The following is a 25,467-nucleotide window of genomic DNA, read 5'->3' on the forward strand; positions in this document are numbered from 1 at the left end:
GAGAAGAGACTGCTGAGCTATTCTATCCCTCCTTCCTCTGCCAGCCTCCAGCCTTCCTAACAGATGGGTATTTGTCACTCCCCAGTCTCTGGGAGAAGCACCTCAATACCGCAGCAAAAGATACTTGACTCCGACACAAGGACAAACTTCCCTATAATGGTCCTGGAAGGAGTTAGCAGGCTCATTGGGGAATCTCATTTTTTGATTTAGGATTTGCTCTGAACATGATCTGCTCAGCTGGCTGAACTTCATAGAGGACCTCATAAAGGTCCCTCTCTACCCTAGTAATTCCACATTCTTTTCCCAATTCTACTTCCACTATTTCCAGCAACTAACAAATGAAGAAAAAGAAGGAGTTTAAAATTAGCATATTAGAGTGTTTTAGTCTCACTTGGGTTCTTCTTCATCAATGCTAATTTTGCAGTAATAGATATTTATCTCTGTGTTTGGGAACCCTGGAAAGAAAGCTCTTTTATTTGGCATTCAAGGAGAAAAGAAGACTCTTGCCTCCTGCAGTGCAGAGTCACCTATCACTCTTGTTCCAAGCTGCCTCGGGGCCTCCTGCCTATTCCAGCAGGAGCAGAGACATCAGAGGGTTTACTCCTGAGACAGGCAAGAGATGTCAGCCTCTAAGGCCGGGGATTTAGCTCCGTGGTTCTGGCACCTGCCATGCAAGCACAAGGTCCCGAGTTCGATCTCTGGTACCAAAAAAAAAAAAAAAAGAGGTGTCAGCCTCTAGGAATTGGATCATGGCCCAGCATAGCCCCCACTGGCCCTCCATGCAGAAGCCACCTGCCATGCATGTGGGCAGCCCTGGCCCTGGGACATATCCAGATAGCATACCTCAGCTCATCTGAGAGAGCCTCTCTTCTCTCTTTACCACACAGAGCCCTCAGGGACTGTGTACCAGAAAGAAGATACCCCAGGGATAAGGGACTAGCACTTCTACGTTGTCACTGGAGGCACCAGGCCGGTCCCTGGCCTGTAAATGCACCCCACCACATTTACCATCTGCCTCAAAGGCAGGATTGCCAAGTGGAAGCTTTGAGGGAAGCGCTTTGAATCATTTCCCCAGTGCAAGTTGTCCAAGGCTGGGTCATAGGCTCTGATCCTCTGGAGCAGGTTGATGTGATTGATCTGGTTCAATGCCCCCAAGAGAAAGTGCAGGAGAGTCCACAGCCCCTGAGGCCCGGAGTCCAAATGAGATGAAGGGGTAGAGGGGGGAAGAGCCTCAGAAGTCCTCCGGGGCAGCAACTCTCAGAATTGCTGTGCTCTCAGCCGTGAGGGCTCAGAACACCCGCCTTGGCCTCCCTGCATCTCTCTCAGCCTCAGCTTCCTTGGGATTCACCTATGTTTTCTCTTCACCTCTCATAAACCAGTGTGCCGCGGTCTGTCCCTGCGCCTGTCTTTGTCTCTGGCCTTCTTCCCCCGGCATTTTGGTCTATGTATTCTCCCTGAGGTGTCTCTGAGCCCAGCCTTCCCGCTGCCTTTGCAGAGTATGACCTGGAGCCCTGTGAGGAGCCCGAGGTCCCAGCCTACAGCATCCGGAAGGGCTTGCAGTTTGGTGTGGGCGACACCCTGACCTTCTCCTGCTTCCCCGGGTACCGTCTGGAGGGCACAGCCCGCATCACGTGCCTGGGGGGCAGACGGCGCCTGTGGAGCTCGCCTCTGCCAAGGTGTGTTGGTAGGTGGTCACGTGCTTTCATTTTGCTTCACTTAATGGGGGAGGGCAATTTGTAGGCAATTGGTGTGAGGTGGTGGATTGCACACAGCAAGCAACAAATGGGCCTGGGTTTGAGGATGGACTGCAGCGGGACTTTGAGCAGATGACCTAACCTCCTTCTGCTCCAGCCTCCTTATCTGTGAAATAAGGACAATGACACCTGCTCAGGGGGGGCTATTCAGCAGCCCAACCTGATCTTTGCCAAGTAGACGCCCCTGGACTCTGAAATGAAGTTGACTTCAAAACAGTCACTTCCTCTACCTTCCCACACAGGCCCCTGACTTAAGGATATCTCTTGCAGAGAAAGCTGGATGGGGCACTGGGGTTGGATTGGGGCTCAGGAAAGAGGGTTAGGTTTGCTCAAATGGAGTCTCAATCCAGGGGGTGGGTGCTTTACTAGTCCAGTGGAGGTGCTTGCCCTTGCAGAATCCCTAGGAAAACTATCCATTCAGTGGAGGAGGAGGGAAGGGCAGGAGTCAGGTTCATTTGCAGAGCACCTGTCACACATCAGGCATACTTCTTGATCCTGGAGATACAAAAATGAGTAAAATAGAAAAAGTTCCTTCACTCGTGGCCTCAGATTCGGGGGGCGGGGGCACAAACCATTAACGCGTAGATATGCAATGTGTCCAGCAGTGTCAAGGAGTGAAGAGAAAAATTAAATCAGCTTACAAAGTGCGGAGGGAAGGCTGCTCTTTTGTGAAGAGTGGGCATCCAAAGGCCTCTCTGTCAAGGTGCATTTTTGCTGATATCGGGGCGGGGGAGACTGAGAAGAGGGAACAGAGAGCCAAGGCCTGAGCCGTGAGGATGCTCAGGGTTTGAGGACTAGCTCAGAGACCAGTCTGGAGCAAGAGGCTGAGAGAACAGGACATGCTGAGAGCAGAGAGGCAGCAGGTTGGAGGTTGGCACCCAGCCCTGCCTGCCTCCCTGCCCGAACTCTAAAGAAGGCTGATTAGAGCTCCAGACTCAGAGGGTAGGGGCACATAGGGTGATAGCCTAGAGAGCTGAGACAGTCGCTGCCTGTCTCTAGTTTGGAAGGCTCATGACTCTCTGCTTGCTCACACTCACAGTGCAGGTATGGGTGAAACACAGCCTGAATTAGTGGAGTACTTACCATGCTCGCTGTTACCCACAGAACTCATCTAAAGTGAAGTATTACATAAACCCTATAAAAATACACAAAACAGATCAAAGCAGCACTGCACCTGAGACAGGAACGGGCAGCTCAAAAGTCTGTGAGGAGCTGGGTTTCTGCTCAGTGGCAGAGTGCTTGCTTAGCATGCATGAGATCCTGGGTTCCATCCCCAGTACCTTAAGGAAATAAAAAGCCCGTGAGGGCATCCTCGCCTGACTACAACTCCATGGAGTCAAGGGCTCTTCGGAGGACAGCCAAGCAGGCTGAAAGCGGTCTGGGCCTAGCTGAGCAGTTACACCAGCCCAAGGTCAAGTCTGCCTGCTCCTCCCAACCATTAGGGTCACCAAACCCCTCATCCTCAGCTTCCTCATCTAGAAAACGGTGATAACAGTGTCCATCCCTAAGGCCTTACTCTAGATGAGGGGACAGGATTTACCTAAACCAGGAGGTGCCATATAATTACCATCATTTTGCCAATAACTCTTTTACCAGTATTTGTGGATAATGACTCATTATTTTGTCAACAACCCTTTACTGTCTTAGAGAGGCAATGCTAAGACAGAGTTGCAGAAGTCCATTTTTGAACCATTAAATGATTTCAGAGCTTAGCCCTTCTCCTGTGCCCATCCCCCAGAGCACCTACCCCCCGACCTGGGCACACAGTCAGACACAAAGAATTCCACGTTCGGTTCCATGCACTGGACTGCCAACAGCTCCTCTTATCTCTGGGAAAACATCCTCAGCAAAGTGGTTCTGGGGAAACTTTTTCTTGAATGGGGTTAGTGAGGCCCACAGATGTGCACACTGCTGAAGCTCCTGCTTCATTGATCTCATTACACAAACTCATCCTTTAGCTTATTATTCCAATTACTGTTTGTTCATGGCACCTCACAATATTTTCTTTATTACATTTGTCTTCTGTTCCACATGTTATTAATAACGCAGAGCAATTATAATCACCTCTAATCACCACCATCCTGCAGCAGAGGCTCACGCGGTAGGTATCGCGGGAAGTGCCCACCCAGGGGATGCTCCCAGTTGCCACGTGCGCCGTAGGTGCAAATTGGATGATTTAGCCCACACGGCGCTACCAGGGACATTCCCAGCTGAGAAGGAGATGGATAGCCCTGGGCCCTAATTCATGGTGCGACAGGGGATGACACAGACCTTGACCTCAGAGGCCGCTGTGTTTGATGTGGATGAGACAGTTCTGACCCCAGGGGACTCTAGTCTGCAGCGGGAGACACGGCCCTGTCCTTGAGAGCCCCAGTGTGATGGAGAAGACCTGACCCTCAGCCTCAGGAGCCCCAGACTGATGGATAAGATACAGCCCCTGCCCTAAACGAGACCTCTTCTGACAGGGGCGACCGAAGTCACAGATGTCTGCATCAGTGGCAGCACTTTCCTAGGCATATGATTGCTTGTTTCTCTGTAACATTTATCTGTTTCCATTTATGCCTGTGTTTGGCTTCTCAGTGTATCTGCTCACCTCCTCCTGTTACTTTGGAAACTCTCCAAGAAGCAAGAACCATGTCCCTCCACCCTCTTGTACCCTTCCTGGTGCCTGAAAGCAAGGCTCTGGCAGGAAGACAGGACCAGGTGGCCTGGCCAGGGACTGGTCACATCTGAGCCTATCAGCTCTATGTCCTTCCTCCTAAAAGTGTAGAGTGTGTGGGAAAGATGTGGGTACTAACAAGGTGCAGAGCTGTATGCAAGGAGCCAGGCCCTGGAAAACAGTCCAAGGATATGCCAAAGCCTGTGTTTAAAGGAAGCCAACTACCAGGAACTAATCAGGGGCCAAGAGGCATCAGGAATGGTAGAGGGCACTGTGAACCCCAGGCAGCTAAGTTGTGCTTCCTTCCCACAAGCTGCCATTCCCAGACCACAGGCAGTGAGAGCAGGTGAGCTGCATAGATTCACTTGGCACAGATGTGAAGAGAGAGAGAAAATAACACTGGCTGAGGACCTACTGTGTACATAAAATTTCATGCATTTATTCTCTACTGTCTTATGAGGATGCTCTTGTCCAGCTGAAGACAGATGAAGAGACTGAGGTTCAGAGAGTTTATATGACTTGAGTCTGTCTGCTTCAAAAGTCTGTGCTCATTCTACTGTACCCCATGCCTCAGCCTAGAAGGAGGGGAAAGGAGTGTAACCCCAGAGACAGTGGGCAGACCCTCCAGAGTCGCCCAGATGGTGCGACTGAGTAATAATGTTCAACTGTGCACAGCCCTTCATAGCCACAACTCTCATCTCAGGGCACCCGGAAAGTGTGCACACTCTAGAATCATATCTACTGAAACTGTCAGCAGCCACTGCCCCACAGTGCCTGCCCACTGCTGTCCCTCCAGTGCTATGCTCCAGCTTGCCACATTCATCTGATATCTGGATGCTTTCCAAACAGGCTGAGTTTAAAGTTCTTGAGATTACATTTCTTCTTGAGGATGACTAAACAAGGATTTATGTAAAGGCTTAGGACATTGAACTGGACAGGACCCAAGGAGCATGTTAGTTGAAAAGTAGATTTGGTGGAGGACGTGGTCACCATCTTAAAAGGACAGAGAGCATCCCAGAACAAGCATATTTTCACACAAACATATGGGAAAGGCCACGACTTAGCCCTGGAGGTTCCCACCTTTCCCCATCTCTGCTCCCCTGCCTAACACACTCCTAGCTCCGGGCAATTAGGGTTGACTTTATGGTCAAAATAACGGCATCTTGGCCACTCAGAATCCTTCCAGCCAAGGACTACACCTAGGATAAGGATGTTGAGGGGTGGTTGGGAAAAAGCAGACTTGCTATGATCATCCATAAAGATTCAAGACATGCTTCAAACCCCCCATATGCCCAGACAAATAATGAGCCTGCCATCTGGACTTGTATTTACATCCTTCTGGACCCTAATTATTTTTAGGACGGTTCATCTTTCTGAGGTCAGTGCATGCGATATTCATGCATTCATTTAGCAAATATTTATTTTACAGATGATCTGGTCTAAGCCTTGGAAATTTATAGATTCATCAAGCATGACCCTAACCCCTAAGTAGCTCACAGTTTGGGTGGGAGACACAGGCAAACAGCAAGCTTCAGAGAGGAATGAGGTAGGTGTCCTAGTACAGGAAGGCAGAGAGAAGGGCTTTGCAAGAAAGGACCCTAGGGCACCACCACAGGGTTCTCAGTGTGTCCTGCCATTGAGCTGCACCCCTCCATCTGCAGAACTCATCCCAGCCAGGTACTGAGTATGTGTTGGAAAGACAGTTATGACAAACCTCAAAGGATCACAGTGCAGTGGAGGAGATAGAGATACTAACAAATAAATCAAGTAAAATGTGATACTTGCTATAAATAACAATATAGGAACAATGGGGAAAGAATGACTAATTCGAGAGGAGGAGAAACAGATTTCCAAAGGAGGGTGTGATTTCATTAGTTGCTGAATGAAACAGGATGTCAAGGAGACTGTGCTAAAACTTTCTCCAGATCCTCAGAGGCCCTGAACTCCAAACCCCTCCTTTCTGTGAATTAAGAGCCTTGGTCTAAATTGCTAAGTACCAAATCTTTGTCTTTAGACTTGGGATGATAACTGTGCCTGCCTTAGGATGTTGGTGTTGTGACAGTTGTCTGAAATGATCCTGTGTCTATCGTGTGTTTTGCACATCAGGGGTATCTATTGTAATTCAATCTTTCTCTTTTTAGTTTCCATCTTCTGATACTGAAAGTCTCCCCCTCTTCTCACTTGGCTTCCCCTCTTCTGACATTCTCCTTGGTCATTTCTGTTGCTATGATACAAATTGAACTAATGTGGGAAACAACTGCTTTATAACACAGCGAAAGGAAAAGCTGGTTAGTTTCTATTTATGTAGGGGAGAGAGAGAGAGAGAGAGAGAGAGAGAGAGAGAGAGAGAGAGAGAGAGAAGGCAGAACTGTAGGTAGCAGGTATATTTTAAGTTTAAATTTGTCCTGTAGGTAGATAGGCGGACAGACAGATAAGCAAGCATTGTGGCAGGTAGGCAGACAAAAAATTTTGTCACCTTTGTAAGGCTTTCCAGAGCTGTGAGTTGCTCTGTGGATGCAGCTGATGTGGGTTAATCTGTGGTTATTGTGATTCTCTTTCCAGCTGAGTGTGGGAATTCAGTCACTGGAACTCAGGGTACTTTGCTGTCTCCCAACTTTCCTGTGAACTACAATAACAATCACGAATGCATCTACTCCATCCAGACCCAACCAGGGAAGGGGATTCAGCTTAAAGCCAGAGCATTCGAACTTGCTGCAGGAGATGTCCTCAAGGTAAATTTGATAGATTTCATAGAGTAGGTACATTACAGTGTGCAAAAGCGTAGTTACTCACTTGTTTATCTCTGTGTGAATGATCCAAACTTTCTCCTCCCCTGCTGCATCCCTAGATAGTGTCCTCACTCACCTGGAAGAAAAGTGAGGACCAAAAAGAGGGATTGGCGAGTTTGTCTAAGAATATGGTGTTAGAGTTTGCTCAGAGTCTCCCTACTGTCACATACATATGTGGTCAAGTATAGGTTGGCTGCAGAATAAAAAATAGCAATGAAATTCATTTGGAGCAGACAATAGATCAGGTTTTCCATTGTGAACCATGACTTTCAAAATGGATAATGCAGAGCTCATAGAATGGGTGTGTTTCATGTATGGGGACATTTATGTAGCTGTGTATTTGTGGATATAGATACTTTTGTATGTATCCTCCACATGTATGTGAATCTGTACATGTATCTGGTTTGGGGGTCTGTGTCTGTGCTTCCTGTGCGTATATTTGTGCAAATTTTTACTAGTGTCAGTATGTTATGATGATGGCCTGTGTGTGGCAATGAGGCTAAAGAAATTAAATTAAAGACATTGTAAGAGAAAAAAGTGACAGGACTTGAATAAAAGAGAAGGTTATAGAGAGGGAGTTGTTAAGACATTGAGCATACATATGTCTTGTACTTTTTTGTGTGCCTGATTAAGTAGCTACCTCCACTAATGTGGTGTGTGTGTGTGTGTGTGTAAAATGAATGAGTTGACTTTCAAGATATTGTTAAAGTTATGTCTTAATAAAATGGATAAGGAAAAACTAACCTAGAATAAGTATATTTTCATCCTAGGCCAAGGGTTATTTTTGGGTTTGGGGGAGGGGTTTGTTTGGTTTTTTTAGTTTAGTTTACTCTAATAGTTTTATTCTCTGCAGCCAGAGAAGTGCTGACATTAGAAAAAAATTGAAACAACAAAAAGCCACTACTCTTGGAAGTCCTAAGCGAAAATATACTGTACTTACCCCTAGGAGATGTTCTCTCTGTTGTTCGTGAGTTTGTGTGTGTATGTGAGTGTGTACAGTGTTTCTCACACTTACCTAATCATCTTTGAACCTGAGAGGATGTGCTTATGAGATAGAGTGGGACTGGGCGGGTGTACATGAAGTAAGGCAGAACAATCCCAATGGACAAGGCATTAGGGATCTGCCATGGGCTTCTTCAGATCTTCTTTTCAAGATGGCACAAGAGAGCTTTAGGCCCTTTTGAGGACCATGCTGTACTCATCATCTATCCTGTTACTGGAGCAAAATAATAAGCTGGCTCACAGTTTCAGAGGTTTCAGTCCATGGTCAGCTGGCTTGAAGGGAGAAACATCATGGCCGAAGAGCTTGGCAGAGCAAAGCCACTCATTTCATGGTGACCAGGAAGCAGACCAGTGAAGCAGTAGAGAGGAAAGGACTGGGAACCTGGTATAGTCCCCCACCACGACCCACTCAGACACACACAGAAGTGTGCATTACTAATCTGCTAAATGTTTCCTAGTCCAGTCAATTGACAGTCACAATTAATGGTCACACATCCCTTCAGGTTTGCCCTTGACCCTCACTCCTGTCCATCTGCTCAGTCAGCAGCAGCAGAACCTTAGAGGACACATATGGGATGGCAATACAAAGGAACCCCCTCCTTGCCATGGTGCAGATGGAAGGGATGTGAGCTGGGCAGTGCAGAGGCTTTCTTGGATAAAGGCTGTTGACCAAAACAGGAAGTTAAAGCATGACCCACAGTTGCTAAGGGTTGAAGGAACTGTGAGCAGTGGTTCTGTGCAGGGAACCTGGTAAAGCCAGCAGAAATGGTGGCTGGAGGTCACAAGAACTATGGCCAGTAACCAAGCTCCCTTCCTGGGGTGGTTTAGACTATTCAGAGTAGCACCTAAAAGTAGTCAACTCCCAGCCACACTGCCCAGGTTCTGGCCTCAGTTATGTGAGCAGATTAACAGACAGGCAGAAGAGAGACTTTTCAAGGTGGTCAGGATAAGAAAGGAGATCCTGGGCAGAAAGTCTTAAGGTAGAGGTCAGGCAAGACTCACACAGGATTCCTGTGTGAGTTTCTGAAGAAGAACCTGCCCAGACCTCAGACTTTGTCTCTGCAGCCACAGCCCAGCTCGCCCTGTTACCTAGCCTCTAAAATGGGCTTGACCTTCTTGATAAAATATCCCCCTTGCAAGTCTAGGTCTCTTTAGTCCTCAGAAAGTCAGACTGTGACTTCTGACATGGCTGAAAAGCCGTTTAAGGGACCCTGTGACCACTAGAATTTCTAGAAGGAGGTCCTGGGAACGTAGAAGACAAGGGAGATTAGGGTAGCATCGTGTCACCTTCTTGTTCTAGCTCTTCTTCTCGGCATCCTTTACCCTCCTGAGGAGAGCCTGGGCAGGAGGTAGGTCCCAGAACTGTTTCAGAACTAAGAAAAACTCAAAAGTCATAGTTTCCCAAATTTGATTCAGAACAGTACTGCAAACACAATCAGTTGCAGTGGCCCTGCTGTCAGAGCCTGTCATTTGGTCTACCTCAACAGAGATACATACAGAAGGAGCCCAGAGCATGAGAGGCCCCTGAAAAACATCTGGACTTGCCTTGGTATAATTGGCCTGTGCCCTAGAATGCCAATATATTCTTAATCCTAAGGACTTCCCTGTTCTTCCAAAGATGCTCTCATGCACACCTGAACCCTCACCAAGAAAATATGCCACCTCCTCCATACTTTACTTGTCTCCCAAGGTAGACTATTTCATGCATCTGACTAACCCTCCAAACCTACAGTTTTGCATTCCTGACCTATGAAGTGCCTGTTTTCTTACACATGTAATCGTGATCTCTTCTTTACCCTCAATAACTGCAAATTCCTCAAGTATCACCACATACACCCTCTGACTTGTCTCCCAGAACCACTTGATTCCATTGATTTGGGTCCCTGCTATGTGATATTGCTGCTAGCTTGACATGAACAAGCTAGGAAGGGCCTTTAAATACAAGAATACAGAAAAACACCCTTCAGCTCAAGATGGCAAATGAAGCACATGCATAAACTCCCCCCTTGTGTTCCCACTACAATAACTAACGGGACTTAGATACAGGGAACTGTGGAAAATAACTCCTGACCTGTGAGATGTCAGATGTGCCAAGTTCCTGGTCTCACAACATCAAGAAATGAAGTCAGGAACCAAAGAAGGAAGTTAGGATAGTTTTACTGGAAAGAAGGAAAAGAAGACTAGCTCTTGGGTTTGCAGGAGGGGCCCCGAGTGAGTGGCCACTGAGGATCTTTGTCAAGGGTAATTTATACAGCAAAATCATAAAGTGAGTGCAGTGTGGGTCAAACTACAATCAACCTCTAATAGTACAAGTTAGTCACTTAGCTAATATTGATCCAATAGGGAAATGAGTCCATAGCAAGGATATATGGAAAGAATAAAGGCATTCCTGGAAAGGGACATGAACATGGGTCCAGATGCTCTGGTCACCCACCTATGCCTCTAATGCCTGTCTGGGCTCATGGACCAGGTGGTGATAATTACACTATAATTTCAAGTTGCTGTTTACCTCTAAGGAGGCTTGCAGGCCTGGCTATTGGTCTCCACTTTGAGGCCTGGCCCTCTTCAGATTCATCTCCAGCCACAGTTTTGATGTCTTCATCATTTGTGCTGACTTCCTGAGGGCCCAATCCCTCTCTGACTGGATATTAATTTCCATCTAACTTAGCTATCTATAATAATGCCCTGGCTGGTACCTAACAAGAGTAGTTAGACTGAGGCTCCAGAGATGATACCATGATCGATCTCTCTCTCTCTCTCTCTCTCTCTCTCTCTCTCTCTCTCTCTCTCTCTCTCTCTCTCTCTCTCTCTCATGCTTCTCCTTCCTATGGTCTCTTTTGACTTAGCTTTTCTACTCTCCCTAGAGACTAGGGAGTATTTACATTCTCCATTTCCATTTTCCATGAGCAATCATCTGTCAACAAGAAAATTAACCAGAGACGTATGAATATTCAGTAGATAGGAAGAAGGGGACCGGTTTGAGGATTCAGGGCTAATTGCCCCTTTATAAGCAACAAAAAACAGAAACATACTTTTAAAAGCTCCTCATTTGTGTTCTTAACATGGTTTGAGAGAATATTATATTTATGGCACAAAAATAAGCAATAATGAACACAGGGCAATCTGAGATGAGGAAAGATTGGATGGATATGAAAAACATGATCACCCAATTAAACAATGGAATACAGGCAATGAACAGAGATGGTAAAACCACAGAAAAATGCAATCAGTTCATTGTATGATACATTGGAGAGCTTCTCCCACATCACAAGAGGAAATAAAAAAGGGATTCTTATATATTAATAAAATGTACAATCAATCCACAGTAAAACTTTATGTGCCAAATAACATAGCATGAATAAATTAAATAAAAACTGCTAGAAATGCAAAAATTTGTAATAAAGTTGTAGTCATCATGGAAGATTTTAATATACCTCTGTTAGTCTCTGACATATCACCAAGGTTAAAAATAAGTAAGGATTTAGGTAGCTTGAATAATAGAACAAATCCCAACAAAAGTAGTAGAAAGATACTTTTAAAGATAACAGCAGAAATAAATGGAAAAAGAAAAAGAAAAACACAATAGCAATTATCAACGAATCAATGACTTTTTAATAACTAAGAAAATAGATAAAACTGATCGATGACTGATCAAGGAATAAAGAAGTAATAAATGTGTGATACCAGGAATGAAAAAGGGAACACATCCATAGATTTAGTAGAGATTATGAAAATAAGAAAATATTTAGGAATAACTGTAATCTGAGAAATATAAAAGCTCAAATGAAATAGAAATTATTATAGATAAAAAGTACTAATACAATAAAATGAAAATTTGAATAAACCAGACACAATTGGAATTCCCCTATGTTCTCTCTCAACAGCTTCAAGCCTAGACTACTTTACAGGTATATTTTTAACAAAACTTTGAGGAACAATTAATCCTGAAATAATCAAACCACTCTAGGAAAGAAGAAAATAAAGATCTATCTCCCAACTCATGTTTTTAAATATAAAGTAGAAAGACTGATATCAAAGAGTAGAAGGTATTTATAGAGGCTGGGGTAATGGAGGAAATGGGAAGTGGCAGGAAAGTGGTTCAAAGCCACAATTACACAGGAAGGATAAGGCTTTTTTCCCTGAGATCTATTGCACAGCATAGTGAATATAGTAAATAATAATATATTTTACAGTTTAAAATCATACCACATCACAAAAATGATGCATATTTGAAGGGATGAATGTGTTAATTAGCTTGATTGAATTTTTCCACCTTGTATTCATAAATCATAACATCACTTTGTATCCAATAAATATATCCAAATATAGTTTGTTGATTTATATTTTTTAAATGAAAAAATAGAAACTATAGACCAATCTTTATGATCATAAATCTAAAAATCCTAGACACAACATCAGATTGAATGTAGTTGTGTATTAAAACAAAGATGACCAAGTGGCCTGATTACAGGAATGTGAGAATGTATCAGCAATAGAAAAGCTCATATGTTATTTATTAGACAGACCATATGTAATTGCTAGTTCGTAGGTCATAGCTCTTCAAAAACTAGGAATTTCATGTAACTCATCTAATTTCTATAAACAAATTAGAAGAGAGAAGCACACGATCCTACTAAACCATCCCAAACATCACTTGATGAAATTCAACATCCATTCATTATTTTAAAAATATTTCATAAGACTATGAGTATAACCTGTTCAATTTGATAAAAGGTTTCTACCCAACACCTACACCAAACATTATACTTAATGACAAAAGTTAAAGATTTAAGTACTTTCAATATTTAAGATATTAATATTTTTATCTATAAAAATTTTCATTTCATTGAATCTTTTCAGGTTTCCTGGCTTATACTTGTTCCTAAATATTTTCTTATTTTCATAAGATAAACTTAAAGATTCTCAGTCAATTCAGGCATAAGACCAGTGGTTCTGACATCAATACAGCAGTACCAGCATGGTACTGATGACCAAGCCATTACAATTATACCAAAAATGAACAGAAGAAGCTAAAAAAATAGAAAGAAATATAGAAAATTATCTCGTTATTTAGAAAGTACAAAAGAACCATTCATAAGCTAATCAGAACCAATAATATAATTCAGCAAAGCAGCTGCTGTTTCTATAACCAATTAAAACATGTAATCAGGACATAAAAATCTCATTCATAATAGGAATAAAAACTATGAACCATCTATGAGTATGTCCCGAAACATGTGGCTAATATTTACTGAGAAAATTTTGAAACTTCATTTTAAGGACAATATAACTAAAATAAATTTTCAGAGATGTCATGATCAATTAGTAGAAGAGGACAGTGAAGCTGTTGATAAATGTACAATTATCACTGTTTACTCTCAGTGGTAATCAAGGAAATACAAACTAAAATGAGACAACATTTCACACTCATCAGACTGGAAAAAATTGTAATGCCTGAAAAATACCAAGTGTTGACAATGAATAATATAGTCATATATGACCATCCTGTGCTGTCAGTGGGAGAGTCAGTTGGTAGATATTCCTCTTCAGAGGCAGTATCTAACAAAGTTGAAGTGTGCTTTCCCACAGCCTGCTTCTTCTTTCTAGAGGAATTCAAGGACATGTGTGGAAACAGATATGCAGAACTACTCATAGAAATGATGCTCACATTGTTTATAATTGTGTATGAAAAGCTCTTCACTTAGCATATTCACTTTCAAACCCCTTGCCTTTCCAACTCATCTTATTAGATGTAACAGATGTGCATAGATTCTCTTGGATTTCTCAGAGAGATATTCCCAACATCTACATATAATGATGAACTGGACCATCAAGCAATAGCCTGTTAGGAAATACTTGTATACAAAGGCTCAATTCCCAATAGCAATAAAAGATGTAAAAATAACCAGGAATAAGTAGCGAATTTTACTGAGAGACATAAAAAACAACTTGATTAAATGAAGCCAGACACCATGAATATGGATCAGGAGATTTAATATCACACAGGTGCATTTTTTTCTCAAATCAACTTATATTGATTTCATATAACTCAGTCAGAATGACACAAGTTTTCTTTTAGGGGCTATTTATTTTTTAATTGGGGAACATTCTTGAAGCTATTTAGAAGAGTGAATATGAGAAGATTTTTTAAGTTAAAATACAAATGAGGACTTAGCCTACTACTGCACATACTGTATTTAAATGTATTATAAAACTACAGTAACTAAAACAGTGTGGGTTGTGAAAGGGAATAAATGGGCAAATACAATAAAACAGTAAGTTTACTTTAAAAGTAAAGTTTATGTAAATTATGTATGAATATATTATGTGTATATGAATTATATATGTAATAACCATGGATTTAAAGTTGGTGGTGGGTGGACAATTTACAAACAGAATTTGATTAAATGACTAATCAACCAGGGAAGAAAAGTAGAATATTATATTATATGCCAAAATAAATTCCAGGTGGATTTAAAAACAAAAGTTCTGCAGGAAAATGCTGATTTATTAATCATACATTTATTGAGTGCTTCTTATGGGCTAGTGCACATGTTCTGGACACTTGATGTAAAACTAATTATATTGCAGATTGGGTTAATTTTATGTTGGAAACCCTTATTTAAAAGGAAAATATATTGGGGAAAAAGTATTTAATGACTTAAAAAATATGCACATCTATGAAGCAAAAGAGCAAGTTTCCATATAGTACCTGTAGTTTGATCTTTTTTTAAGTGTAGAAATAAATCTGTATAAGGAAAGAAATGCAGAAGGCACAGCCTGAAAAGATTCTTACCAAAATAGAATGAGTGCTGGACCGGGATTTAGCTCAGTGTCACCACGCCTGCCTTGCAAGCGCAAGGACCTGAGTTCAATCCCCAGTACCAAAAAAAATAGAATGAGTGCTGAACGTTGTTTTTCTTTTCTTTGGGCTCTTCTGTTTTATAATTTTTCTGCAATGAATATTTTATTATAATGATACAAATAACATTTTTGTTCCTAATTAATTAGAACAAATTAAACATACTTTGAAATTAAGAAAAACCCTGTGCCTATTATACTTTTTATTAATTAACAATAATTTCTTAATACCATCATATATTCAGTGAGTGTTCAAATTTCCAATTATCTCATAAATGTTATACTTTTAAAATGTGGGGTTTATTTGAATCAGGCTCCAGATAAGGTCCAATGGACAACATTGGGTTAGTGTCTCATGTGTTTGTTAAAATGTAGGTTCCTCCCTCCTTCTTTTTTCTTTCTTTTTTTTTTTTTGCATTTTATTTTTTGAGGAAATATTGAATGTTTTATGTGTATATAACTTATATATATAATAAACATAGATTTAAATTTGGTGGTAGGTAGACAATTTACAAACAGAGTTTGGTTAAATGACTAATCAACCAGGGAAAAAAGGTAGAATCTTAGATCGTGTGCCACAATAATTTCCAGGTGGATTTAAGGACAAAAGTTCTGGAGGAAAATGCTCAGTGAAATTTTCCACAATCTGGATTTTGCTGACTCTACCTGCCCAGAGTATCATTTCTTATGTTTCTCTGCCCTTAGTATTTCCAGTAAGATGGCAGTTGGATCCAATGTCTTCAGCTGGTCAGGTCTGATTCTTTTCAGCAAAATAGTTCTACATGTGATGGTCTGCCTTCCATTAAGAAGTACATGATGTCTGGTTTTTTCTTATTATGATGTTAGCGACTGTTGATGAGCATTCATTCCAATAAATGTTTTGATGAATAAAAATATTTTTTAACAACTTACATATGGTAGGGAGCTAACCTCTTTGAACTGAGGGGATCTTGTATCTGTTGGAACCTCAGGATCCTATCAGTAATATAAACCAATTGCACATGGGATACAGAAACAGACTTGAGCCTCTGAGGTGCCTGCCTGAACAAATGTTTGTAATATACGGCACCATTGGCTTGAAAGATGGCTTCTTTTAGAAAGCTTTGCTTCATAAATAGCAGGGTGGAAATATTGTTCCAATTTGCTGGCAGCTGGCACCACATTGTTTACCATGCACAAATATTCATCATCCATCCATAGATCCCATCTTTGATATTTACCAAAGCACCAGGGGGTCTTTCACTCAATCACAACTTCTGTTATTTGTACAATTATCTAGAAAGGAGCAGCAACCTTGGAACCTGGGGAGCCAGTTTATTATTCTGATGATTGTTGTCTTTGCTGGTGCTCAGAAGTTCAGGGGACAGATGGGAATCAGGGAGACCAGATGCCTGCAGGATTCCACCCTTGGCAAGCCCAGCAGGCCCTAGCTGGAGACCTCATTATAAGAGGGAAAGGGGAAGAGGTGAGGCTTGGGGAAGGGAAAGTCTCTATGACATCCTGGTCATTTTAACTCCATCCTTCCTGGATCCCAGGGATTGTATCCAGCAAAGTGGTCAAGACAGGTCACTGTCATGGTTGGGTGGGGTGAGGTTGGAGGAAGACCGTCTCATCTACTAAAAGGATAAGATTGAGTGCTCTGTAATGAAGAGATACAGGATGCTTTCAGCCTGCCCAGGCTGCAGGTGTCATATGGGGGTTGAGAGAACAGGAGCAGGTATCTACTAGAAAGGTTAGAGTAACAACCAGTTCCCAAGGACTAAATTCACAGGACAGATGGGCTTGGCACCAAGGAGAAATGAGAGAACATGCTCAACCTCTAGCTTCACTCTGCCACCTTCTGACAGCCAACTGCCCCTTTGACCATTGTCATCAGAGCTAAACTCTGGGATTGCGGACTTTGGGGTGAGAAGGTGTTGTCTGTAATGAGCAGTGCTGATCACCATGAGTTGGGATCTCACCTATCTTCAGGTTTACGATGGCAACAACAACTCTGCCCGTTTGCTGGGGGTCTTCAGCCACTCTGAGATGTTGGGGGTGACTCTGAACAGCACATCCAGCAGTCTATGGCTTGACTTCATCACTGATGCCGAAAATACCAGTACAGGCTTCGAATTGCAGTTTTCTAGTAAGTCTTTCATGTATCTGAATGGACAATGAAGTGCAGTTTTTCCATTTTATTCATTTATCTGAGCTTCTGCTTGCCCCACAGACATAAAGAACATAAACGTTCTTGTAGACGACTTAAAATCAATAGGTGAGTAGATAAATAAAAGGTAGTACGTCCATACAGTGGAATATTATTTGGCCACAAAAACAAATGAAGTGATGATACATGCCTCAGTCTGAAAGTGTTTCAATTTGAAAACACTAAACTGAGTGAAAGAAGTCTGTCACAAAGGCCACATATTGTATAATTCCATTTTTATGATCTGCCCAGAGCAAGAAAATCCAAAGAGACAGAAGGTAAATAGGCTAAGAGAGTTGAGAGGAAAATGCATATGAGCTTCTCTCTGAGATGATGAAAATGTTTTACAACTAACTGTGATGACAGTTGTACGACTCTGTGAACAGATGAAGGACATTGAATTCTACACTTTAAATGGATGAATTGTAGTATAAAATTTATATCTCAATAAGTTTTCTAGGATTGAAAAATAATCCCAGTGAAGCTACTCAGGTTTCCCCTTGCTTGAGCATTAGGCTCCCAGGCAGAGAGATTTTTACCTGTTTTGGAGGTGGCTTAGGGCAAAAGGATTAAATAGAGTCACATTTGAATCCCATTTCCATTATCTGAAGGTGGTGTGAGTTTGGAACAATTTATTTAACCTTCCCAAGTCAACAGTCCCTGTTGTAAACTGCAGATAATTATACCTACCTGCAAGACCCCCATGAATAACAAATGAGGGAAAACAGTATGTGATACTCAACAGAGGAGGAGCTCTGTATACAACTGTTTCCTCCTCCATCTTTCAACAAAATGCATTGAAACAGGACATAATGGAGCTTTTAGACATGTTTTTGAAGTTCCTGTATTACTCTAGCCCAGCCAACTACTTCAGCGAGCAAAATGGGAGGAACAGATCCTGCTAGCAACACTGTGGGGTTAACAAAAGAAGTAGAAAATCCAGCCCCTAGACCTGAAAGCTATCACAAGCTGACATCCTTCACCTATGGTAACAGGGGAAGGAGTGCTCCCTAAGACACTCTCTATGGAGCATAGAAATGTGGAAGGATCCCAAGCAGTGAGTCCATCACACCTTGAGGAGGCGTAGTTACCTCCTCTGAGGGCATGGGCTGTGAGGCAGAAGAGGAAGGATGGTTTCTGCCACCATCAGTCTTGCTCACTCTGCCTCTCATCTTTTCTCCAGGTTTTGAGCTCATCAAATGTGAAGATCCAGGCACTCCCCAGTTTGGCTACAAGGTTCATGATGGAGGTCACTTTGCAGGGAGCTCCGTGACCTTCAGCTGTGACCCTGGCTACAGCCTGCGGGGCAATGAGGAGCTGATGTGTCTGAGTGGAGAACGCAGGACCTGGGATCGGCCGCTGCCCACCTGTGTTGGTATGATGCCTCTTGCTCTTTAAGGGACTCCTGGGTCCCCTCTAACTTGAGTCCAAGGCCTGGTCTCACTAAAGATGTCGAGGGTCTTGGGACCATCTCCCTGGACTAGATCCTCCCTCCCATTAATAGGCGTTATGGACCAATACCCCCCCTTCTCCATTTGCTCACTTTCACACCTCATTACACCAGGTGTAGAACGCAGTCAGGTGGCGACTTGCCATTGTCACACATGTAGCAAGTGGGACCAGAGCCAAGTAATGTAACATGGTGATGAAGAAATGGTAGGGGAGTCTTTTAAGGTAGGACTTTTGCCTGGATTCCAAGGCTTCCTGCAACACCAAGAACCAGTGAGTTTCCAGCTCACTCTGGGCCTCAGTTTTCATGTAGATAAAAGGGGCCCATGCTCCCTTTTCCAGGGAAATGAGAAAAGAAGACTCAGATAATGAACTGGCATTGATTTCATTCTTAAAGAACACAATAATGAACTTGCATCTACTTAAACCTAAAATTCTTCCAGAATGACAGCAGAGTTTCTCTGGAAGGCTGATGCGTGCATTACAGGAGAAGAGACAGTAGCCCAAGGCAGAAGTGTAAAATAGTACAAAATTTTGTTTGTCCAGCTTTTCACTTCTGTGCTGATTGGGATTCCCAGCACACTGCTTCATCAGGCCTTTGCCACCCTCCACCCCTTCTGCATGTTCCACAATCCCAGTGTGTCTGTGCAGCATGGCCTAATCTTTCAAGAACAAAACACCCACTGGATAAACATTTAAGAGCCTTCCATGCCCCACATACCAGAATTGGCTAGGTGCATGTCTGAGGATGTGTTGTCAGAGAAACAAAAAGAAAAAGAATAAAGCATTTTCCCTGCCCTTGGGGAGCCCATACTCTAGCAAGAATAACCACAGAAACAGATTATTATCATACAAGATGAGCATTGTAAAAATAGTGATGGGGGATATGAGAAACTTTTGCATAGGAAGTGACATTTCAATTGAGATTTGGAAGGACGGGTAAGAACTCACCCACAAGAGGGATGAGGTGGGAAGATAAATGTTCTCTAGTCTGAGCACAGGCAGGGCCAACAGGATGAGCCAGCATGATAGGAAGGATTAATGGCCACAGTTGGTCCCCTTGATGACTACAGTTTAACAGAATCTTCTGCAATGACACAACAGGGTCAAAGGCAAAAATTTTGACCTTAAAGTAGACAGACTAGGATAGTGGCCTGTAAGTACCCTCTAGATCTTCCTCTTCCTTTGTCCTTGATGTTGAGCCAATCTATAGGCAGGTCCTTTCCCTTTCTCTCTTCATTCCTCATTTTATTCCCTGCTTTCCTTCATGTGCCACACTCAATGCTAGGCATTAGGAATACAAAGAGCTCCCAGGGCAGCCAGCAAGACACATGAGACAAGTGCAGAAACAGATGACAGTAGAATGCCACAGGCAAGCAAGCCAGAGCAAGCAAAATATTAAGGAGAGATGCTGATTCACATTGGAAGACAATTGCTTTGCAGAAAGGATTCACTGTAAGATTCCTTTCATTATCAAATATGCCACTTGGATTGGACTTAAAGGATCCACACAAGCAGGGCTAGTAAAAGTATTTATCCTTCGAGCCTTGGATGCCTTCCCCATTGAGACTCCCTCAGACCCCACTACCTTTAAGGGAGTGAGGCGATGTACTTAGCGTTATGCATGTGTATTTGTACATTGGTCTTGTTGGGGGTAGAGTTCAACATGGCCTAGCAGAAGTGACTACTCTAGCTGAAAACATTCAGTGTTTCCTGTATTGATGAGGCGACTCTGCAGCCCAAACAACAGCCAGACTCTGCAATGGGAGGAAGGAAGCAGACCAGAAGGGCAAAATCTCATGGTCTCAATGTTGGTGAATTGTAGCAAGCTGGCCCTCTCAGCCCCCTCCTGCCCACCTGCCAGTACTCAGACTAAGTGATCCCATGGTGAGAGCAACTGCGATTGTGCCCCTGTGGAAGTGTTCCCACTACTGCTGCCTCCAAACATTCACTTTCTGGGAAGCAAGAGATACTTCTGCCTCTGGAATACAGACAAAAGCTCCGGCCAAGGACATGGCCGATGTCCTGCCACCATCCCTGCTCCCTCCCCCATTTGTGGGGCTATCATCCACTCCCTGCCTTGGGCCCATTCACCCTAGTACCTTTCAACCAGGTTGGTGTGTCGCACCTCAACAACACAGAAAGAGAGTACATGGTGAAGAATCAACAAAGGATCTGGTCTCCTCAGCATGCTTCCTGACAGGGGTTCCTCTCCCTCCCCTTCCTAGTGGTGCTATATAAAGCCTGGGGGCCTATGACATGCTTGATGGGTCTTTCAAAGCAACAGATGAAAGTCAGTCTCCCATCTGTGAGTCTTCTCCTATTGTTTCTAGCATCTTGTCTAATCAATTATTCTCTTTCCTAAATAGCTCTGCCATAAATCTCTTCCTCTTCATTTTCATGAAGGCTCCCTTGATTCAGGCCCATATAGTAATTTTCCTGAGAAGCAATAAGCTTCTTTCATTAACTTGATCATCCACCCATCCATTCAATAAACATTTATTAAGCTTCTATAATGTGCACAACACTATACTGGGCAGTTGGTATACAAATATAAATAAGATAAGGTCCCTGAAGCCAAAGAGCTTATAGTCTTGTGGAAGAGATCGACATTATTTTAATAATGTGTTACAGTTGCTATGACAAAAATCCATTCACATTAGAATGGGGACACAAAGGAAGATAGCATCAGCTCTACCTGGGGAGAGGAGCAGTATCACAAAGCGTTTCATAGGGAGGATGTTTGTCCGGTTGTCATTCCAAGTGCAGACATGAAGAGGAGCAGCTGCCTGCATTTAAGCAGTTCATCAGACCTGGGTGGACCAAAATTTATTGTTGGCAGTCAGGGAGGCTGAAGAGAGCCTCCTTGCAGGGTTTAAACTCTTCTAGGAAAGAGGGTGGAAAGGAAGCAATGGCATATTTACATTTTGTAAAAATCTCTTTGGTGCTAGCCAAGAGAGGATGAGGACCTGAGGCAAGGCTCTAGTGACAGGGAGGAGCTGAAGCAGGTCAAATGTGAAGTGTCAGAGATTCAGAGACTGGTGCTTGGAAGCAGATTAGACATGAGAGAAGAAGGAGGAAGAGGCCAGGGGGAACCACTAGCTTGTCAGTTAGGTGACCACTCTGTTGGTGATACAGATCTCTTCTCCTCCAGTTTGAGCCCTTTGCACACCTCTAAACTGCCACCACAGACATCTCCTCACCTGTGAATTGCAGTAATGTGTACAGTGCTGAGTCGCTCACATGTAGTCACTGCAATTCTTCCCTGGAGCAGAGCCAGCACCAACACCTTGGTGTGTGATGTCCTTCAACACTCTGCCCCACACCACTGCATATCTCGTGCCCATCCCCAGCCTGCCCTGCTGTGTCACGCCTCCACGAATGTTACACACACTCCTCTCCCTGTCTGCAATGTCCTCTTCCTCCTGTCTTCCCCATCCCAGCCCTGCCACCCAACCAATCTCCTTGACGCTTGCTCCTCTTTCTAGGTTCCTTGGAAACTAGGACCTTCCCTGGCTCTACCCACCCCGCCCTAGGGGATTTTGGCTGCTTCCTCCTCTGTCCTGCCCCTTGCTAGGAATGTGCTTGTGCCAGGGTACACAACACAGGCCATGACTGTCCCCATCTCTAACTGGAAACTTCCCAAGAAGGGACTGTGTCTTGCCCACCTTTGTGCACTTGGCAGCTGGCACAGGTTCCCTTGCTGTCAGTGCGCAGGTGCAAGGTCCTGTATGGTCTTCCCTGGGAAGCTCTGAGAAGTTCAGTCCCTATCAGATCCTCTCCTTTAGCAGGTTTATTTATTCACCTATTAAAGTGCACAATTCATTTGTTTTTAGTATATTTCCAGGGCTGTATAATCATCACCACAATCTAATTTTTAACATTTTCCCCTTCAGAAAGAATCCTTATACCCATTAGCAATCACTTCCCACTGCTCTACCCAAGGTACCTTTTATTTCCATGGATTTGCTTATTCTGGATATTTCATATAAGTGGAATCACACAATAGGTAGCCTTTTGCCTTTTGTGTTTGGTTCTTTTGCTTAGCATGCTCAAAATTCATCTACGTTGCAGCATGTTTCTAAACTTTGTGCCTTTTATGACTGAATAATATTCTATTGCACAGATATACCACATTTAGCATACCTGTTTTTCATTTCATGGCTATTTGGATTGTTTCTAGTTGTTTGCTTTCATGAAAGCTCCTTTCAGCATTCATGTTCAAGGGTTTATGAAAATGTATGTTTTCATTTCTACTGGGCATATGCCTGAGAGAATAATTGTTGAGTCATATGGTAACTATGTTTAACATTTTGAGGAAGTATCAAATTGTTTTCCAAACCGCTGCACCATTTTACATTTCCACCAGTACTATGAGGGTTCTAACTTCATATCCTCACCTACTCTTGCTATTGTCTGTCTTTTTATCACAGCATCCTAGTGGATATGAAGTGGGATCTCATTGTGATTTTGATTTGCATTTCCCTGATGACTAATGATATTAAGCATCTTTTTTCATGTACATGCCTGATTTTAAATTGGGTTATGTATCTTTTTATCGTTGAGTAGTAAGAGTCTGTTTTAGGTTCTGAATACACATCTCATTCAGGGACCTTTACACTTGCTGCACTCAACCACATGGCATGAACAAGAGGGATCAGAGACTCATAGGCACAGAGGAGCTGCTGAGTGAATACTGGCAGCTCGGGCCACAGCACAAAACTCACTCTTCTGGGATTTCTTTCAGCTGAGTGTGGAGGGACAGTGAGAGGAGAGGTGTCGGGGCAGGTGCTGTCACCCGGGTATCCAGCTTCCTATGAACACAACCTCAACTGCATCTGGATCATCGAAGCAGATCCTGGCTGCACCATTGGGTAAGTGTCAGGGCTGGCAAAGCCACACTGCCATTTGTTGAGAGGAACCATCCCACCATCATTACCAGGCCCTCAGATAATGCCTGGTCCCTCTTCTGGAGACCCTGCACATCGACAGAGGTTGCCATGATGCCAAGCATGGGATGGGTCCTTTGAAAGATATGAACAAGCCAATTTCAGCCTCACTGGGTTACAGTCCATGTCCAGATACCTCTCTGCCTGGACAGCTCAGCTACAGCAGAGCAATGGTATCATGGACTCAATACCATGCTGCCCTGGGCTTGAGTCACAGCCCTTCCATTTACTGCTTACAGGACTCTGGGCAAGTCCTTTAATTCTGTGAGTCTTCCCGTCTCCTATAGAGTATGGATCTCGGGACAATGCACTTGAATGAGGCACTGCTTGTAACAAGCTCAGCATAGCACTTGTACCCTGGTGCCGTCTAAGTAATGGTGGCTGCACTTGTTCCTAGAGCTGTGTGAGCCAAGGCAAGACGCTTCCTTTACTTGTTTGCTTCCTCTTCTGTACAGTGAGGACAATAGCACTTGTATTTTAGGTTTGTGGAGGAAATAAACAACTAAGCAGTAGTGTGTGGTACTTAGTACATTTTCTCTCCAAATACAGCTTCCTTCCCATGTGAGCATCTGACTAACAGAAATTCCATATCAGAGTTCTAAGGAGTCAGAGAAGAAAAGAGCATAATCATTTATAGAGTGCAGGGCCTGTCTTATTAACTCTTCACAATAGTCCTAATGATGATGATGATGATGATGATGACGATGATGATTGGACATTGATATTATTTTCATTTTATAAATGAGAAAGAAGATGTCAAGTGAATGCATGGCATGTCTAAGTTGCAGAAGGAATCAGAAAGCGGGCTATGAACCTAGATCTTTCTGAATCTTCATGTTATATCACAGTGATGACAGAGCTGGTCCTTGATCTCTGGCTCAGATGAGTTAGGAAGAGCAGGCTGGGCAGCAGTGTGCACAGAGATATCAAAGGAGGAATTGGGTGGGAAACTGGCTGGAGTAGGGAATGTGAGTGGATAAGGAATAGATAGGATTAGAAAACAGACTGGTTGTGGAAGATTAAAATGCCAATAAGTGAGAGAGAGCCATCGTGTGTTCTTGAGCACAGATGGTCCACCAAGATTTGTAGTGTGGAGAGCTCATGGGGAGGTAGCAACTAGAGTTGGTTGCAGTGATGTAAAGTGAAACATTAAGGATTGAGAACAATGGGGAAACCCAGAAAAGGAGCAGAATTATAACTAGGAGATCTCTGCCCTTGGGAGTTTTCAATGAACGAGAACTAGCCAAGTTGGTGTATTGCTACAAGAGATGTAGACATTCATAATAATGTATTCATTGGTATACATGTTCTTAGACTCAGTTCAATTAAAATGAAAGAAATATAGGCATAAAGTAATGTATGCTATATCCAGTGTCTTGAGTTATAGCCTATGAAAATAAAGTCAGCAGCTCTTTCACATACTTTGTACTACTGAGGGACAAGTGAAATATACACTTTCATCTCGCACACTGTTGCTCGGGTAGCCTATTGAAAGCACTCCTGATCCATTCCCCCTCTGTGGTTATATGACTAGTGATTCTATGGTAGTCCCTCAGTACATAGTGAATGAACAATGAGTAAATTGAGACATAATGACTATTTTACTGTAGTATGCTTATCCAAATAAGGAAAGCCCTCCAACTTGAAGCATCATTCATTCATTCATGTATGTGACAACTCTCTGTTTACAACATGATATATATTGGTCAGCTTTCCCATGGCTCAGATAAAATATCTGACATACCTGACTTAAAAGAGGAAGGATTTATTTTCGCTCATGGTTCAGAGGGTTCAGTCCATGGTCACCTGGCTTCAA

At 43.1% G+C, this 25,467-nt stretch overlaps 1 protein-coding gene across 7 annotated transcripts in view; it reads left to right on the forward strand.

Annotated features, from left to right (window-relative positions):
- Window positions 1-25,467, forward strand: part of Csmd2 (CUB and Sushi multiple domains 2) — a 582,265-nt gene that overhangs the window by 388,651 nt on the left and 168,147 nt on the right. For all 7 annotated transcript variants that reach the window (XM_087215348.1, XM_087215347.1, XM_087215349.1 and 4 more), the window contains 5 exons: window positions 1,496-1,684; window positions 6,976-7,145; window positions 17,037-17,193; window positions 18,437-18,628; window positions 23,450-23,576. In XM_087215348.1, the coding sequence (XP_087071474.1) occupies window positions 1,496-1,684; window positions 6,976-7,145; window positions 17,037-17,193; window positions 18,437-18,628; window positions 23,450-23,576 (835 nt within the window). The remainder of the gene's footprint in view (window positions 1-1,495; window positions 1,685-6,975; window positions 7,146-17,036; window positions 17,194-18,436; window positions 18,629-23,449; window positions 23,577-25,467) is intronic.

The sequence above is a fragment of the Heterocephalus glaber genome, unplaced genomic scaffold, assembly GCF_053883595.1.
Source record: "Heterocephalus glaber isolate CG9 unplaced genomic scaffold, H.glaber_assembly_v1.0 deba00001452, whole genome shotgun sequence".
Classification (NCBI taxonomy): Eukaryota; Metazoa; Chordata; class Mammalia; order Rodentia; family Bathyergidae; genus Heterocephalus; species Heterocephalus glaber.